This window comes from Hemibagrus wyckioides, linkage group LG11 (genome assembly GCF_019097595.1).
Source record: "Hemibagrus wyckioides isolate EC202008001 linkage group LG11, SWU_Hwy_1.0, whole genome shotgun sequence".
Taxonomy (NCBI): domain Eukaryota; kingdom Metazoa; phylum Chordata; class Actinopteri; order Siluriformes; family Bagridae; genus Hemibagrus; species Hemibagrus wyckioides.
This window is the reverse complement of record NC_080720.1, coordinates 25635659-25655851: the sequence shown is the minus strand read 5'-3', so window position 1 is coordinate 25655851 and position 20193 is coordinate 25635659. Positions and strand designations below refer to the sequence as shown.

The window sequence follows — 20193 nt, the reverse complement described above, 5'->3', positions numbered from 1 at the left end:
GTTGCCTTTTAAATCAGTGCATCAATCCAAAGTGTTGCATCACAGAAAGAACACAAAAACAAGGAAGACTCACGCTGAGACTTTCTGATATCTCCGTCTATATACAGCTTTATCTATTTATCTGTTACTGTATTTATTTATTCTCCATATCACACTGCTACCAGTCACTGTGTATTCATCATGTCAACATTACTGTTTTATTTATTTCTCTCCCTCTCTCAATATGTTACCATCACACTGCTGTAACTCTATTTCCCCTTAAATAAAATAATAACCTTCTCGTATCTTATGACACTGTGATATACAGTGAGCTCCTGATCATTTTAAAGTGTACAGGGGTGCAGATTATTGCTCACAGCGCCCTGCACTAGACACAGGAATAAATAGCCACATTACATGACAGCTGGATAGAAGCTATGAAGCCTTTATATAATAAAGATTAATCAAACGAGGGCTTAAGCATTCCAGGTGCCTTTGGTTAAATCTACGTCTAAACCTTAATATGGTGTGTGGGTTATTTAACACCATACGCATCTTAACACTCAAAAAGTACACCACAGGGTTATCTAACTGACCACCACGGTATTGACCGCTCCAGCTTGAGAAAGCTTTAGAGCGAGGAGATGAGGATGAAGTTGTTCTTCAGTTTGCTGAAGGTGAGGACATAATAGAGCATGACCAAATCAACCTTTTCCTACAAGCTACCAGAAATGTACAGAGGAAATGAGTCAAAATGCACAGCACTGACCATTACACAAGATTCTATAGAATTATAAGTGTAATTTATTTTCTAATCCAGAGCTGGACAATAAAATGACATCATAATTCACTACTATCTTGAGAAATCTCTATAAATGTTTATGTCTTTAATATCAATGACCGACCTGTTACTCAGTTACTTTAACTGTCTTTCTTTTCAGAGTTTAATAATTGATTTTGGTTTAAAAAGTCATTATTGTGTTATGCTTTTCCCCCATAACAGTTTATCTGTCAGTTATTGTGCTGTTAAAGTACTGGATATATTTAAGTCATATAAGCTCCCATCCCTACTGGTCGGTGTAGATGAACAGGAGAAGAACAGGACGCAGCACTCACCACTTTGAGGTCCGGTACCGAGCGACTCAGGGTCCATTCCTGGCTGTTCACGAAGGCATCTGCAAAACAAAAACACACACATTGAAGAGGTAACAAAATTAAAAACGTGATCATACAGTAGAAAACAACAGCACAGCCTCTGACGATCTCAGCATTAATAATGGCTGTTAATTAGATATTATGGAAGCCACACCCCCAACCCCACCCTAATAAACCCACCCTCACTGAGCTCAGATGTCCATGAAATCCACAGCGTATATCGATGGACAAGTTCAACACATTTTTTTTTGCTGCAGGAAAATCACCCTACTTATGATGAAGCTCCTCCAGTTGTTTGTGACCAGCAGAGATCACGGTCCTGCCTTAATAACTTAAGTCGACATGAAGTGAAAGTAAGCAGAGGCAGGAGGAAGTGAGTGTTTTTCACAATGTGTGGGCACTGAGGTGGCTTTTCCAGCAAATAGGTTTGATTCACATATTTGGTTGAAAGTTGCATAATTATGTGCTTTCTAGTTACCACTGCATACTGACCACCGCACACCGGGAACACCCCACACCGGGAACACCCCACACGAGATGCAGTTTTGGAGATTCTCTGTTTCAGTCATCTAGCCATCACAATTTGGCCCTTGTCAAACTCGCTAAAATTCTTACACTGGCATACTTTTCCTGCTTCTAACACATCAACTTTGAGGACAACATGATCACTTGCTGTATAATATATCCCACCCACTAACAGGTGCCATATATATATACCTATTGGGGTCACAGAAATGTCTTCTGGAGTCATTTTTCCAAAAGGTTTGAAAGCACCTGGTGTAAATACCACACCCACACATCCCCATCGCTCTGATAGATGGATGAACAGATGACAAACATGGTGAACAGTGATGAAGATAAGCCTTGAGCTCCTGACCATGTATGTGTAAGTAGCATCTTTATATAACAAACAGGAAGGAAGCTACTGAAGACAAGCTATTTCAGACACTTTCACCTTCACCCTATTTGGATCAAAACCAAGATCTAAATCAGTTCATCTACCTGCTTCTTAGAGATCTTACAATCATTCCACCACTCGTTCATGAGACACTACACTTACAAGAATCTCAGACAGACAAGACAAGACAACTTAAAGACATAACTGCTCTCTCACTCAGTGATAAAGATGTTAAAACTGCAGCTTGTCTTTTTAGGGAGAAAGTACAGAGTGAAGGCTCTCCGTAATGAAGACTTTCCTGTGGTGGAAAACCTGCACTGACCTGAGCCATGAAACATGAAATAAATGCCTCTGTACAAAAGGCTTCAATAAATGAATAAAACGTTTTTCTCTTTGTTAAACAAGACATTTCTATTAGTCTGTAAAGGAGCTGTTACTATAGAAACAGGAACATTAAGCATGGAGCTGTGCTGGCATATGGTTTATTAAAAATAAAAACAATCCATGTGTCCTGACCAATCAAATTCAACAATTTAACCATTTTACCATCTTAAACGGTTCTCTTCATGCTTTGTTTGAAGGCGTAATCTCTTCCTTTCTAAAGTCAGTGAAGTGGAGCTGTTTGTTCCAGAGGCAGAAACTCAGAGGGCTGTGAGACCGTGACCTTGTCTCATCTTCCACAGAAGAGTTCACACAGAAACCTGCAACATTTCTATCTCCATCAGAGCTAGATAAAGCCATTTTGTTTGTACAGATGTTCTTGTGTCCTACATCACCTGTTTGAAGAGACATGCTAAGATCCTCCTATTGTTCTGCTAAACCAGAAAACGCTCATCTGGAACAATGAGGCTTTATCGAGGTTTGAGAGGAGACCGAAGCTGTCAGAGCTCAAAGCTGAGTATCTCTGCATCACGCCACACATTCTAATCTAGCTTTTAAATTAAAGCTCCTATCTGTGCGATTTAACGCTAATGCAGCCCATGAATACATCCATGACCGTCTGTCAGACACCTAATCTAATCTAATTATCAGTGGCAGGAGTCTGACAGGCCAAGGTCAAAAGTCTTTTTTTTCCCTCCGTCAATCTTCTTTCCAATTTCACATGCAATCTATTTCCCAATTGAAGGAACGTGTAAACAATCATCACCTGAGTCAATAATGTGAGCTCTATAGCATCCAAACAAAATATTAACATTCTCACAGGCCCGGATTTCACTCTGCGCACTCAGTCACCACGTCAAGGAAAATATTTTGAAGCGACGGTCTGACAGGATTTGGATACGAGAGTTATCAATGTGCATCAAGAACGGCCCATCTTTACTCGGGAAGCTCAGACAGCTAAAATATATAAATAATACATTTTACATTCTAATAACGTGCACATCTTCCACCGCTGCATTTCATTCTGCTTTTGAACGAAGCCGTGATTTCTGTGGCTAGTAAAATACAGAATAAAAAACGCTTGTACTAACTGTGGCATTATTATAAACATGCACTGTCAATGAGGACAAAGGTAATCCAATAAGATTTTAATTTCTGTGTGTGTGCGCTGCGGCAGTACTGCTGAATTATTGATCTGACATCCAGTACATCATTTGCTGTGTTAGATTTCTGCTCGTTATTTCTCGGTGTTCCATCTGCCCCGTGTGTGTGTGTGTGTGTGTGTGTCGCAAAACGACAGAGGGAAGGTGTTATTTCAGCAGAAAAATATTTTATTATGCCACATCTTCCACTCTCATAAGAATATTTGCTCATTAACTCTTACAGATGTATGAATAAACTAATGTGATCAGGGTCTCTCTTCATCCAAATGAACCCTAATGTGTTAGTGGAGAGAAGACAGGCTTATGAAGTACTTATCACAACAGTAAGCATAGATTTCCCAGGGCTACCTGTGGTAGCCAATCAAATCTTCGGTGACTACAGATACATATACATGTACTTGTTTACACGTGTGTGTGCGTGACAGAGAGAGAGAGAGAGAGAGAGAGAGAGAGAGATGGAGGGGTAAGTTTGCTTATTAAAACAGCCACTGGTCCGTCTCTGCTTTCCCATGACCTGCTTAGCCTTCCCACCCGCTCAGTCTGGGATCCGACACGACTACATCACAACAGCCATGGGCTCGAGCACAAGCACTCACACACATGCTGGTGTGCTCACACACTAGTGTGTGTGCGTGCGTGCGTATAAAGAGAAAACGGATTGCGGAAACACACTGATGGAACAATGTGTAGGAGGACAGCCTTCAGCAGATTGAAAATGGAAACTCGGAAGAAGAAGAAAGGAAGAGAAAGATGATAAACGCTGAAAGCTCCGAGGCACATGAGATTAGATATTTCAGACACAGAGTTGTTGGTGCGGGATGTAGAAGTGCAGCACAAAGAACAGCTCCCTCCTGACTTGGTTCGAACTGCAGGTTCAGCTGTGACTGTGGTTTAGGACTTCATGTGCACCTTGTCTTCTTCAGGAGTCCCTGAGACTCAGCAGCTTTCGGAGTCTCTTCAGCGTTTAAACATTTCTCACACAATCTCCCTACAGTATTAACCCCCTCACTCTTGCTCTCACAGATGCTGGCTCCTGCCTGAGGGGAACTGATGAAGTAGGTCACACACACACACACAAATGTGCCTGGCATCAGCAGTTGCTGCAGTGATGGAGACAGCTTGCATGTGAGCATGTTGTGTAGTCCATTAGAGATGTAATTCAGATTTATGATGGAGTCAAATCCCAACACCAGAAAAGCTAAAGGAAGCCACAATTAGCAATACGGCTAAAAGGTGTGCACTTATGATCGCTAGCTAGGATTAAATACTGCAGCGACCGCTGCTCTCAGGCAGAAAGTGGATCATTTTCTACTGAAACACAGAGGAATACAGCAGCAAGGACACGCTGTGAGTGTGTGCCGCATAAATGACGTTACAAAAGGCAAAGCTTATGTTCATCTGTTCTATTTATTTACCCACGGTGATGTTTTCCTGTCTCACTATCATCATACACTAACTCTGAACACATGTTAAAACCCACCATCTTCAAATCTCTTCACACAGAAACCATTCAAGTTTTTACTCAATCCCCTATCACACACACACACACCTACACACACAAACACCTACACACACACACACACACCTACACACACAAACACCTACACACACACACACAGACACCTACACACACCTACACACACAGACACCTACACACACACACACACAAACACCTACACACACACCTACACACACAAACACCTACACACACAAACACCTACACACAAACACCTACACACACAAACACCTACACACAAACACCTACACACACACACCTACATACACACACACCTACACACACAAACACCTACACACAAACACCTACACACACACAAACACCTACACACACACACCTACATACACACACACCTACATACACACAAACACCTACACACACACACACACAAACACCTACACACACAAACACCTACACACAAACACCTACACACACACCTACATACACACACACAAACACCTACACACAAACACCTACACACACACACCTACACCTACACACAAACACCTACACACACACACACAAACACCTACACACACACACACCTACACACACACTCAAAAGTCTTCCTTTTACTGTAAAACCACCAGAGAAAGCATTTAAACTGTTTTTTACTTGTCATCCAGTAACAAGAGAAAGAAAATTCACTCTACTGTCTTTTATAAAAAAGAAACTATTTGATGTTTGCTTAAATGTAGCGCACACTGACTTGTTTGTATATTTCTCACCATTGTAGTGTGTTACACTTTTCCAAAGAGCATCCGGCGTAAAACCTGTGCCAAATCGAAATATGCGCACCAGATGATCTGCTGTGGCAACCCAATAAAGGAGGAGGAAGAAGAAGAAGAAGAAGAAGAAGAAGAAGAACAACAACAACAACAACCCTGGCAGTGTGCACACTCACTCTCTCTCACACACGCACACAGGACTTGGTGTAGATGTTGCTAGTAGACATTACTAGGCATGAGTTATTGTGAATAGATCCTAGATACCATTTCCAGACTCAGGAATATGAAGAGATGTAGAAACATTGCAGTTACATAATGCTAAAGACACTTCAATTTTTGCTGCATTTAAAAATAACACTGCTAGACATATTCAAATCTGTACGATGAGAGAAAAGCGCAGCTCATAGCTGAAATGTTCGCTTTTTATCGAGGGTGCGAATGCCATGCCATCACCAGAGATGTTCTTAGCAGAAGTCCACGACTACAGAAAATCACTCCTCTCAGGGATTCAAGTACTCAGTTGTTTTTTTATCCATAGACTGTATTAATGCACATAATGAGCTTGTCAGAAATCGAGTTCTGTTATGTTAGTTGCTGCTTGTTAGCTGAGTTAACTGGATTTCCGTGGAGGAGAACATGAGAGTGGGCAAGCATGCTGGAGCTCCGACTCGCCTGATTAGTCCACTCTATAGGATATAACATGGGCAAATGTTTCATAAGTGCTTTTTAACTGTATTATTCTAGATTTGCAGTCCTAAAAACCTCCACTCTCCAAGGTTTCACAGCAAATTTTGAAACATGGTGCCTCACGTGTTCATCTCGGACATGTGCAGTAGGGACACTCGAGTCCTTTCACTCCAAACGTCCTACATGGAGTTTGCTTTGTGTATATAGGTATTGTCATGCTGGAACAGGTTTGTGTTTCAGTGAAAGAAAATCTTAATGCTAGAGCATATAAAGACATTGTTGACATTTGTGTGCTTCCTAGTTTGTGGTGACAATTGGAGGAAGGAACACATACAGGTGTGTGTGATGGTCAAGTGTCCACATACTTTTGGCCATCTAGTGCAGAACGTACACAATGAGCCTTTTATGAATTGTTATATTCAAAAGCACAATTTAAAAAGCCTTTTTCCTACAGAGCTCCTTATACTGAACATCTAAAAGAAATTCATGCAAATATGAACAGGACTTTAATGAAGCTGAGACGTGACGAGCCGCTCACTGCTGGGAAAAGCAGATCACCACCACATTTCAGCTTTTTTTAGTCAATGTTATAAAGTGAATTTTCTGCCAGCTCAGCTAAAAGCTAATTGTAGTGGGCTGCCACAAGCTGTTCAGTTTCTTCTGCACTGTTTAAGCTTAACAAACATGACTGGGGTTTATTCAGCAGACCAGCTAACACCCAGCTGTACTTCTACAGTGCTGCTGTAAAGACCTGTGACTGTCTCCACTCTCACACAGATACCTGCATGCTGACCAGTCCGAGGATTCTGTCCCTGGACGTGTGCTCATGGACATCTGTATCATCTTTAACAGCTACTAATTAATATCTATCATTTCCTGACAGCTTGGGCTTGTGATTATTGTAGCTTCTAAAATAAAAGACAAGCGTCTGTATCAGGCACACTGCAGCAACCTACTCCAGTACCTTGTGTTTGACCTCTCTGTGCATCCTGTGTGACCCGTTTCACTTCATAACTTTTCTGTACTTGGACTGGATTCTATGTCAGTTTTAGTTACTCTGAATAAAAGTTCTTTTTGTTTTTCTTTTATCAGGGTCATGGTGGATCCGGAGTCCAGGAGTATACCTACTGATCTCTAGTATCTATCTATTTTGGATGGGGCACCAGTCCATTGAAGGACAGCATATTCACATACAAACACACACACACACACACTGTGGCAGTTTAGATACTGCAGTCCACCTGCAATGTAAAGAATCAGAAGGAAACCCATGTCCATTCATGTTTAATCTGTTAAACAAACTACATCAATTTAATCAATTCATTTCCATCACTCTTCATCAGTCTTCTCTACCTAATACCCTGGACATTTTTGCACATTAACGTCTTTTTATTTTGGCTTAATTACTCAAGTGCAAAATCTTATAGGCATGTAAGAGTGATGAGTTACAAGCTTTCCTGTCTAGTTTGATTTGCATGTGTGTCTGCAGCTATAAGGACCACAGGAGTCTTTTACTCAATTCTGTTAACTCACTCACACACACTCCTTCACACACACACGTGCTGCAGCACACTTTTGTCTCACATCTTTATCCTCCCTCCTCAGATTTCTAAGCCCTCTTTCCTTCTCGCTCTCTGAAGACACTGAGAACAGACTGCTTCATCTCCAGCGCTGGATGTCCCTAAATAGTAACATGAAGCCTTGGTTCCCAGTGCGGTTTTCCCTGCAACCAATAAACAAAACTCCAAATGAGACCAGCACAGTCACAAAGACTTAACTGCACCGCTAAAGTCAGGGGAAAGCACGTCGGACCACACAGACACAAACACACAAATATGATTTCTCTCCCATTCTCTGCCACACTCCCACTGACTGCGAGCATGTGCAGACGAATAGCCATGCCTTTGTACATGTACAGCGGTTCAATGCCGAGAGCCACTGAGCAAATGGAAAGAATGCAGCCGGTCGTCCCTGGTGGACCGAAAACACACAGGCCTGCATTGTTGCCTCTCTGCTGCGTCTCTCTGGGGCTCGTAATGGCCGTGAGTTTGCTGCTGGTTCTCTCCCCAGATACCAACCGGCTACAGGATGTTGCTCCAGCTGTTTCCTGTTTTTGGAGGATGGGAGACATGTTTTTTTTCCCAGTTTTCCCAGTTTTCCCATCACAAGAAGAAAATCTTATATGCAGCAATATTTCATTTGCATATTAGAAAACATGCTGAACATTTGATCCCAGTTTATGAAAAATGATCACGTTTCCCGGTTTCTCTCTGAAACATAAGGGACAGGGCAGATCGGCCCTTCTAGTGCACAGCGCATGTGGTATCGGTTTACTCACAATCGCTGGACAGTTTGAAGTGGGAATGTCATGATATATCCCCTAACTGATCACTGGTGCATGTGGCAGCCATGTGTCTGGTGCTTTCTGTGGGTTTGCTGCGGTCGATGTGACAGCACACACATTGACTGGTGTCAGTGTGAATCTGCTCACAGCCACAGGATCAATGTCACTGTCAAGTGCTCTCTCTCTCTCTCTCTCTCTCTCTCTCTCTCTCACACACACACCCACCTGATATTAGTCAAGGTCAGGCTGCTGGAGCACAGACACAAGGTGACCAGGGATAAAGAGTTTCTTGCTGCTGTGTTTTTACCTGATTTTCATCAAACATGCAATAACCCACAAGGGCTTCAAATCTGGGATAATTAGTGGTTAAATGTTATTATGCTGCTTCCCAAAGGTTATAAACCTTTAACACTTTAAAAACATTGCTCCTGCCCCTTAGTGGCACAACAGAAACATGTTCTCTCTGTGACCAAGACACTGAGCACTCGAACCCCACTGCTGTGACCAGCAACCTGAGGCTTGGAGCTAAGAGAGGAAATCTTGCTATCAGAGTGGGAGGGATGTCATACTCTCTCTATATCTATCACTCTCCTCTGTCAATCACGGCAACAGTAGCCAATAATTGGTGTCTGTGAGCTTACGTATGTGGAAGAGGGCAGACATTGATAGAGTTTAGCGTTTACCCTGATGAGAGGCTGGTTAACAGTGATATCCATCAGGATGAAATGTTATTTAGCATGGTGGCTTGTCCAGTTTAAGGCTCATGCATCTAACACATTTAAAAGGGTCAGCTGGGATATCTGATCTGTAACATACCCTCTTATCAGGGTAATGTTTGCTTTTCACAGGACCATCACATTATAGCTTCCTGCATCAACCTTACAGCACCTCTTATACTGTCCCAGATTTCAGACTCAGTGTAGCACACACACACACACACACAACTACTCTATATCTGGAAGACTCGAGTCTAGCAAACATTACTCTTGCCCCTGTTTCTGTGCTTCTTTAGCCACAATTTAATTAGTGGGTGTGTTTAAACTAGCAAATTTTCTGGACCTCCAGAACTGGAGCTGTTAAAAACACACAAATACACACTTTGATGGTGTGATAAAGGACAGACGTTATCGTACTGCTGAGTTTATGCAACACTGATATGTGTGCTGAGCAGAACATATCTGCTCTTCCTCAAACATGTCCCAGACAGGGACAAACGGAAACGTGTGAGAGAAAAACATCTGCAGAAGTGGATGTATTTTAAGCACTGGCGAGTTGCATGCAGTAAAGAGTATGTATGGAATAAGAGGGTAAGAGTGGAAGTTGACCGGCGGTACCATGGCAACCGGCCAAACAGCAGAAGTAACTCGAACAACAAACAGGCGACCACATTCACACTCATCCACATTCTGCAATGCGTTTAATATTCCTCACTCAGATAAATGGCTGCATGTGTATTCAGAAGGGAAAAGGAAACTGTGTGTGGTGAAGTGTTTGAGATTTTCTCTTACTCTTTTTGGGTCAGATTTGATCATTAATGAGTCTGTGGAGAGTCATTCAGAAACCTGCAGAAACTGAAGTAAAAACATGGTCCAGCAACACTGCGCTAAAATTCTGCACTTCCAGATTTGGTTCCGGTAAATTTACACAAGAACTTCTGAAACAGGAAGGAAGAATGTCACTATTCTTTAATTGAACCTAAAGTTCTTCACTGCCTTATATGACGTCCAACAGTGTTCAGGATACACCACACCATAGTGCAACAAAATAAACTGCAAACTCCTCCCACTTCAAAACAAATGGACTACAGGCAGTGAGGGCAGGTAGATAGGGAAGATGCACCAATAATCTGATGTAGATGATCTGCTATGGGAGAGCAAGAACCGCCTCTGGGGGTGGGGCATATATGGTTCTAGAGGGCACCTGGACAATCGAGAAGATTTGCACAGTCATCAAAAACCAAAATCAAAAACCATTTTGGAATATAATTTTTGTTATGCTTTTCCCCACCAGATATAAGATCATATTGGTGTCCATAAGGTTACGGGAGAAAAACAAAAAGCTCTGAAACACCAAAACACACACTTAGATTCAGAGGCACTTTATCTCAAGATCTTTAACTGAAACATCATTTCTTTGTGAGACACGTTTGTCTTTTGTACTTGCATGTAGTGGTTACAATGTTGACAAGCACAAGTTCTTCAATCTCCACCCTTCACCTTCCTGAGACACTGGATGGGTTTAGAAATTTAAAACAGTTTTTGACAGTGAGACGTCTGTGCAGGCCGATAAATAGCGCAGGCGATAAAGAGTTTTTCCATTTCCTCTAAGGTCAAAATGGTCAGCTCCATTTTCCGCCTTCCGCAATTCCACTAAAACAGACCTGCAGCTCAGAGGGGAAGAAGGAGAGACAGAGCGAGAGAGAAAGAGATAATGCTGACACCGTCTCTGTATTCATCACTGGTTTTCCATCATCACTTCCTCCCTCTGTTCCCTGCCCTTGTACATGTAAAGTCATCAGCAGCATCACTGCCGCCAGTCGACCGAACACACTGCCAGAGCAGCACAACATCCATACTCGGACACATCGCAACTCCAAATTATGCATATGACTCACTAAAACACAGCAGGAACCAGCTCTAAATAGGACATGGAGCTCAGATAAACCCAATCACAACTCTGTATAAGACTTTTAGTGCTGTGGCTTGGATACGTGGAGCCTCGGCAGCACATTTTTATATTCCTGTAAAGCTGCTTTCAGCCAATGTCCATTGTTAAAAGTTCTGTACAAATAAAACTGAAATTTAATAGGATTGAATGATGCATCAGCGTGTCCCTAAATCTCTCCTGTATTTGGCTATGTAATATCGCATGGCTGAAGGCTGCAGGAACCGTCTCACATACCTGTGTGCTTAATGCAGTTTATGGGAGTGTGAGATATCTGCTCTTGGAGGCATCCTTCCATGTTTACATGTCTGACCTGAAAGGCTGTAGCCACAAAGTACCTTATTACACCCTCACATTTCAATAAAACCAAAAGCTGCATAGCAAATCACTAAATGTACACAAACCCACACACACATTCCCTCGCTCAGGAGACAGTTTACACAACACCACTAATAAAGCAGCAGCGGGTGGGGAGGACCTCTATCATTCTCTCCCTCTCTAAGTGTTCAAGCTACTGAGTGACAGATTCCCAGTCCAAACTTCTCTCTCTTCTTCCTGAAAATCATGGGATTAAAAATCAGACCTGTTCAGGTCACACCACATCATAGCGGAGTCTTTTTAGCTTGTTTATTTCAGACTTACCTCTTCAAAGTGAACAGACTGCTCAAGTGCTACAGGAATGGCTCAGTGTTAATTTACACACAGTGGGCCATCTTGCCTTGAATGTGCTGGGTCAACAAAGATTTGCGGCATGTCTAAGAACTGAGAGCATCTGACGAGGATCATTTGAGCTCCAGCAACACACTTGCTTGTGTTTGTTTGTACGACTTTATGATAAAGTGCTAACACATTTAACAAGAGCTTACAGTCACACACTCGCTTTATAAAACTCCCTGGATACTAATGATATTGCCTAAATGCACTAAGTGAGAAAGCGTCAACTAAAATTCTATGGAAACTCAACCAGTCAGGCAAGCGAGCTGGTGTTGATGCTCAGAGGTCATCTATCTGAGCCGACCAGATTATAGTGAAGCAGCAGCTTGGACAGAACATACAGGAGAAGCAGCCGCCTCGAGCACTTCTCGTGCATCTCTTCACAATATGCTCAGAATTGCTGGATTGATCGGATTTACAAGCTAATGTGCTGAAAGGCATCTGAGACACTGATGGATCGTTTGATATTGTGTAATATATTTCACGGAACGATGCAGAAGCACTACATTTTTTAACCATTGCGAAAAGAAACCCCTGCAACTTCACACGTGCATGGCCTCATGTTAAACACGTCTGTATATTAGGATACGACGACAAACTCTAATCTTACTGTAAAACAAGCGCACACAGTTCACCAGCTTCATCTGTTATACATCTGTTCACTCAAACTGGTGTTTAGAGTCAGACACTGCGAGCGTAAATATTAAACCCTGAAACCCTTGATTTGGATTAAATAATCAAATTCAGTATCATCATCATCAATAACAGCAGACAGAGTAAGATAAACTGAGTAATACAACAGAGTAATATAAACCAAACCGCTAATAAAAACAGAAAAGAATATTGTTGTTGTTCCTTTTGGCTGCTTCATGTTTGGGGTCGCCACAGAGGATCATTTGGTCCAAGCTCTCTTGAGGAACTATTAGGTCAGTGTAGTTACTGAGTTCATTACACACGATGTCCTTGCTGTTGCAAGCTGGCAGATGCAACGGTAGTTCAGGGATGGGTTTTTTTTGTCTCCAAGTGGTTCTATCCACAGTAGTCCCCTGGGTCACAGGCATTTATTTACAACAAACCGCAGATACAAAACTTCTAAGTCAGTTTTTCTTAACTGTATTTGTTACCTTCTCAATTTATATTTATCCTACGATGCTTTTTATCTATATGAGAGTTACAAAGTGGTCACATAATCAAAAGACACGTGTGTGTGTAGGAGCCCCCCCCCCACTTCACATGGCAAACATGCTGAGATGGGAAATGATGTCATTACAATACAATACAAATTAGCACTTACAAGACACCATGAGCACAACAGTATAAATTATGATCTACAAAGGTTAATGATAAGTGTAGAAATATGAAACAACAAGAAAACAAACATGCGCCCCCAGAGTGGATTTCTCAACATAAAGCTGCTGTTCTGTCCGGCAAAAGGGACAAAAGAAACATCACTCTGTCCTGTAAGTAAACAAGCACAGGGAGGAGGGTTAAATAAACACTCACTTTTAACCCTGCTGAGCACCTTATTAATCTACTAATAATACTCAGTGGCGCGTGGTCAGCAAACAATGAGAGCTACACACACACACACACACACACACGTTTAACACACACTCCTCAACAATACCAGGAAAAGAACTGCAAGGGGGAAAAAAAAACACAAGGTAGAGCAGCTTGGCACCGTGCTGACACAGATGATGGTGATAACAGATATTTATTACCACTTCAGCTTCACATGATGACGCACAAAGAGGACCACAGAGATCCAATCTAATCAAGCGCTCGGAAAGACCGTAAGACAGCATCAGATCATTCTCAAGCCACTAAAGCAATAGTTCTGTAACAGGATTCATCACTTTTCACTTTGTTTTATTGAAAACTGTTGTGTTTATGGTGTTAAGTGATTAAAATTGCATTTGGAAATAAATCCAATTACTTGAATTAGACTTGTGCATGCGAGTGTGTTGAACGGTCTCTTAAATCCCAGTTGTTGTGTGTGCACAGAAAATCAAGTGAGGATAAGAACACTTCAAAGCTGTTAGTGTGTTATATTGCATGTTACCGATATTTTTCCATATTAACAGATGATTAACATGATATTAACATGATTTTGAATTTCCTCGTACGTTTCGTTACTTTTAATGGTGAGGAACATCCGCAAAGACAAGTTACTTCCTGTAATAACATACATTACAGCAACAGTATTTCCCTCCACAGGCTCTTTTTTCCACTCTCTATTGTCTCATAATAAGAGAAAACAAACTATACAGCTTGTCATGTTAAAGAGAAGCCCAGTGGTGTGAAGTCGTCATCAAACTCCATCTGTGACATCTGGGTTTTTCTTTGTGAAATAACAACATCTTATTAGCCTCAGATTGTGTAGCTCGCCTGCCATACAAGTCTGTGATTAGCTGTAATATAAGCAGTAGAATTACAGCAGCAGCTAGTGGAAAGCAATCCAAACCTTCAGCTGCGGGACTCGTTTACGTCCACAAATTGCATTGTCCTTTGCATTCATTCCGCTTGAAACGTGGTGTTGCTTGTCAAAATCATGCACACACAGCTTACTGACATCATCGAGTCAACTCCTTGACTGATGTAGCAGTTTGTTTTAAAGCCACATGACCCTCTAAGTAATAATTATGAGAGAGACAATGCTGTCTTGGGAGCAGAGTCTGACCCTCATTAACATTCTCATGGCAGGAAGCTAAAAGGCTGTTAAAGGCTGGGCAGAAGCCCAGATGCCAATCTCCCTCCCTGTATGCCACTTAGCGGCAGTCTAATGGCTCAGTGAGAAGAGAGACATCACACCCCGGCTTCCACATGCCACAGATAAGAGCTCTGCGTTGAGGAGAAAGGAGAGAGGACAGCATAATGGTGGAGAGTGATCATATTTAGACCATTTCTTGAAATTGTGAAAGAAGAGGAGAACCTTACTGAGAGTGGGTTTCTTACTTACTTAATGGGTCTTCTCACTCTCTCTCTCTCTTTCTACCTCTCTATTTCTTTCTCCAGCTGTTTCCTGTTCTATTCCTGGAGTCTAAGTGATGAGAGGTTCAGAGCACTTCTGCAGTGAGATTCAATAACAATCTGACACGATCAGTCACACCACCTGAGTGCAGCGGCTGTAAATCATCGCTGACGGCTTCACCTGCACACGACGCCCCCTTCATGCATCAGCATCAAGGACAAAGCGCAAACAAAATGTAATCACAAAGCCATAGGAATTAAAACGGTAACATTCTGAGGAGGATAAAAGGTAAAGCTTTTTCAGACCCACGTCCGTTTGCACTAAGAGACTAATACATTAAATATATTCAGGTGTGAGAGCCGGTTTTGTCAGAGGTCACTGCGATTAGGGAATACTGGTGCTGTGAATGGGTGGAGCTGGACTGGTCACACTAAAATCAACTGCTATCTGTAAATATTCTTTTGGTGATGTTGACTCTTGCCATTAGGGAATTATTATACCTTTTGGAATTTGCCTTGGTTTAAGGTGATTTAGTTGAGCTTGGATGTTTATCACATACAGAGCATAATCAGCTCCTGATATACCTGCAGCTCCTTTAATGATGCTGTGGGTCTCTAGGTCTCCTCCCTGGTAAGATTTTGTCTTATAAATATTGGGAATGCATCCTGCATTTGGTGATGTTGCTGTGCCCTTTTCTCTATTTATTCATGATGGTCTTTACAGTGTTCCATGGTACATCTAATGTTTTGGAAATTCTCCTGAGCGATACCTTTCAACATGTGAGACACCATGCATGCTTTGTAAGCTCCTTGAGGATCATGGCGTCAGCAGTCGAATGGAACCAAGAAGACGTGGAGGAAATCCTAGAGAAACAGCTGGTCTTTATTTAGGGGTTAATGAGAATCAGTTCATGATGACCGCTGTATGATCATGAGATTAAATGGCATCGGTTTATTCTGAACACATCCTCATTAATAAAAGGGTGTGCACAATTACACAACCAGGTTATGGTAACTTATTTATTTTTCCCTAAAATGCTTGACAGGAAAAATTTCTGACAGGATTTAACTTCATTTTTTTTGCATCACAAAATCCTGCCATTTTAACATCAACTGTGTATATCAAAAAAATGAACAAATGTTACTCTTTGAGAACAACTTCTGAATAAACTCTCCAACCTTTCCATCAAACTATCTTACATAAATTCTCTTACATCATATCATGTATGAGCCAAAAAAAACTTGATTGTTGTGTATATTACAGTTGTGAACAGGTGCATTATAACATGTTTATAACAGTGACAGATCACACAGCCAGTGGGCTGCTGGGCAGTCTGGTAGGCAGTTTTCTGCTCCAGGAAATGGAGGTTGGTGTAGTATGATATAGGGGAGTCCAGAGGGAGGAAGGGTTGTGAAGTCGCTGCTGCACACAAAAGGGATAAGAACCACTAAATTAAGGAACTTGAGCAATTAAAAAAAAAAAGATGGCTTTACAGTAAACAGTTTTTTTTTTTTTTATAAGTAAAGTCAATGGTGAGGTAACCATCCAATCATACTGTACGACTCTATGACCAACCTAATGCTGAAAACAACAGGAAACAGTGTGAGAAATTGATCTAGAACAAAATGATGAAGGTGTAGAGAGATAAAGCAGCGTTCATTTGATCCACTGAGATCAACACTCATGTTAAACCATGACAGGGACAGGGAGTCTAACAAAAGCGTAATTTATACAAATTTAGCTAGCCTTTGTGTAACGACTCCCAGAATGTTTTGCTTCACCAGACAAGAAAAACACACCCCCAGCGTGTGGGTGAGGGGTCCAACCTTGAGGGTTACACATTAAAGCAGCGACCTGAAGCAGGAGGTGTGTGTGTGTGTGTGCGCGCGCGCACACGTGTGTCTAATGGCAAATTAACGATAGACAGGGTATGACAAATCGTCCCGGCCTTTACCGAGCCCTCATCAGTCAGCCTGGCACCCCGCACTCATTTATTCACCCCCCCTTTCTATGCTTCTGCTGTTCATTTGTCCGCTCGCTGTCAGAGCACAAACTGAGCCGTTCTACATCTGCACTCGGGCTGGGCCACACATCCTAACATCTTATCTCCAACGAGCAAACACGCAGATCCACAGGCAAATCAAAAGACGACTGTGTGAACAGATAAGGCTTTACACTCTGTAGCTTAACGCAAAGCTCAACAATAGCCTCCATCTGAGTAATTAAGGCTGGATCCGTCAAGCGTATGGGATTATAGTGGGACGCTGACATGCACACGAGCGCGGGTTTTAATTGATACGGAGCATCAACGCCTCGGGGGGAGGAAACAGAGTGGAGTTAGATATAGTTCTCTGAAAACCTGTCAGGCTTGTTCTGTTACATACAATACCAGAGAGAGACCACTATTATACACACACGCACACACACACACGTCCAACACATAAACACAACAAACCACAGCTAGAGCAATATCAGGGGATGTCTAGTGCTTATGTATGCGGAATGAGAAATTAAAAACAGACGTCCAGATAAACAATTTTGTTTTGTTTTTTTTAAACTGAAACAAAACAAGACAATGTCATTTGTGTTGTAAATTAAGTTTTATACACATCATTAAAGATGTAAATTTATTCATTCAAGACACCTCATTTTTCTGACGCAAATGGCCATGAATATGTATATTAGCTTAATATCCACCTCACTTGAAAGCAGATGCAGGCTTGAACCCTGTCGCTACACTCCACAGTTATGGCACACGCCTCGGCCCGTGATGGCTCTTGGAAGCGATCCCTACGCTGGGCCGATAGCCGTCATTAGTTTGCCGCCTGCAGCTGAGTTGGCCTATTGTCCTTGACAGAAACACAGAATCCGGGGCCAAGACGAGCCTCAGGAGTCAGCCACCAACCACATAGAGGCGAGGGGGAACGGAGAGAAACTGGGGGAGGAGCAGCAAAGGGGGGAAAAAATCAGGAAGCCCTCCCCCCATGAAGCCTGAGACTAGAAAGAAAACTGTTTTGGGTCAACAGGCTCACTGGAAACTCCTTCCCCTCTACACACACACACTGTTCCTCCATGTGTCCATGCTATCAGCAGTGAATGAGACAGAAAGAGATCTAATTTAAACATCACACATCCCATCCTGAGCTCATCACACCCGTGTTCTCCTAAAGCTCACCAGGGAACCACAGTAGTCTTAATGACCCAGAGCTAACCATGATCAATCAGAGGTCCTGCCTGCAAGCCGGCCATGCTTGAGCGCACACTGGCTACAGCCATGACCGAGACCATGGTGAGACAGAGGAGCTCTTTCATTCCCCCATAATGCTGCAGGGGGTCCAGATTTGTGCAAACCTGCCATGACTGACACAACGATGCTTAAAGACCAAAATACTAACTCCCTCACAAAGCAGGACACTGTTTACACCGTCAAAGCACACTCTCCCTGAAGCGCTCACTCGTGAAGCTCAAATGTGTTTTTGCAAGTGAACTTTGAGGTTTGAGTTTCATTAAAATTTCTACAAACTGGAACGATCGCTGCGACAACAGTAAAAACGACCGGGTCATGATTTCAGTCTCCAAACATGGGGGAAGTGATCAAGCAGCTTAGCATTAGCTGCAACCAAATAAAAGACAAGAAGGCCAAACATTTGTGTGTTCCATCAGTCTGGACCGGTCGATCAGACTGTGAGACAGCTAGCTCTTTTCCCTGACCAATTACAGTGTGCGCTCAACCGATACGCTTAAATTTACTACTTTACACTGCCAAAGGTACTGTACACTGTGCAAAACAACAGTGCATGTACTGAAATAAGCCAAAATGTACTGTAATACATCCACATACAATACACCCACACACAATGTGCAGATTAAAACCTATGTTTTACTCAGTATTTCTACACAGATTAGGTGAGATCGAGATCAAACCCTCTGCTGACGTAGTAGGATTGGTCAGATTTCCTTCTGGAGTGGTCAAGAGTGTCTGGGTGAGTGGGTGAGAACACAGTCCCACTCACACCTATACCTGTCAGCGATGAATAGTGCTGCTAGACCCAAATTTATGTGCACTTACATCTTCCTGGCAGAAAATTTGGGCAGGTACCAAAACCCACACAGCTGAAACTTTTATTACAGGAGCCAGACCTAATAAAAAAAAAGACCATTACAGGTTTTTTTTTTTTGCAAAAAGGAATGAGCTTCATATATATTTTCTGACAGCTCCATATAGGCATTAAAGAAAATGCCCATGAATAAATCAAACGCCCTGGGAAAGTCAGAGCTCTCTCCCCGGAAGTACAGCTGTTTTGGTAGCTCAGCTCCCGCTGCTTAAAATGGACTCATCAGCAAACGAAGTAAAATTAAGCATGCGAAAATAAAGAGTGAGAGCGAAGGAGTCAAAATAAAATGCTTAGTTGTGTGGAAATGTGCATACTAGCATGGCTATGCAGAAACAGCGGGGCAGTTATACAAGAGAGAATAAGCACACCCTGACCACCTGTCCAAGCGAAAAAGCTTAGCTCAACCTGGTGACAAGAGGAAGGATATGACCTCTATGTAAGGTGAACAAAACACATACAGGATGACAAAGACGACACTCTCCTACACACAGTGCGCAGACACCATCTGGGTCAGACTCAGATCTGCTAGAGCTGAGAGCACAGAGGCCTTAAGTCCAATCACGCGGCAGTTCCTCAAAGCAGCTCCCATCCGAGTCTTAGTGAGTGGATGACTTACGAGTTAAGGGGAAGCGCTGAACCCTCTGGGTTTTGGAGCTATTTCAAGGCCCACTTCTGCTTCCCACAGACCAGGCATGTCTAACGAACACATTTTCCACTCTCTGAAAGATGATTAAGAGCGTGCTCCATCTGCATGCCTGAGTGCAAACAGGCCCTGATGCCATGCGGAATGCCGCACAGAGCATGTGAGCAAGAGCATGCACAGTTGAGAGACTGGGATTGGGCTTTGGCTTGGACTTCTTTTTCTCACCACTGTCACG

At 42.4% G+C, this 20193-nt stretch overlaps 1 protein-coding gene across 7 annotated transcripts in view; it reads right to left on the bottom strand.

The window, feature by feature from the left end:
* The window catches only part of agap1 (ArfGAP with GTPase domain, ankyrin repeat and PH domain 1), a 134644-nt gene that overhangs the window by 66010 nt on the left and 48441 nt on the right, over positions 1-20193 (bottom strand). For 6 of the 7 annotated variants that reach the window (XM_058402731.1, XM_058402732.1, XM_058402729.1 and 3 more), the window contains one exon: positions 1096-1154. In XM_058402731.1, coding sequence (XP_058258714.1) covers positions 1096-1154 — 59 coding nt within the window. Of the gene's footprint in view, positions 1-1095; positions 1155-1314; positions 1378-20193 lie in introns of those variants that run through there. The other variant, XM_058402733.1, reaches the window with a different exon arrangement.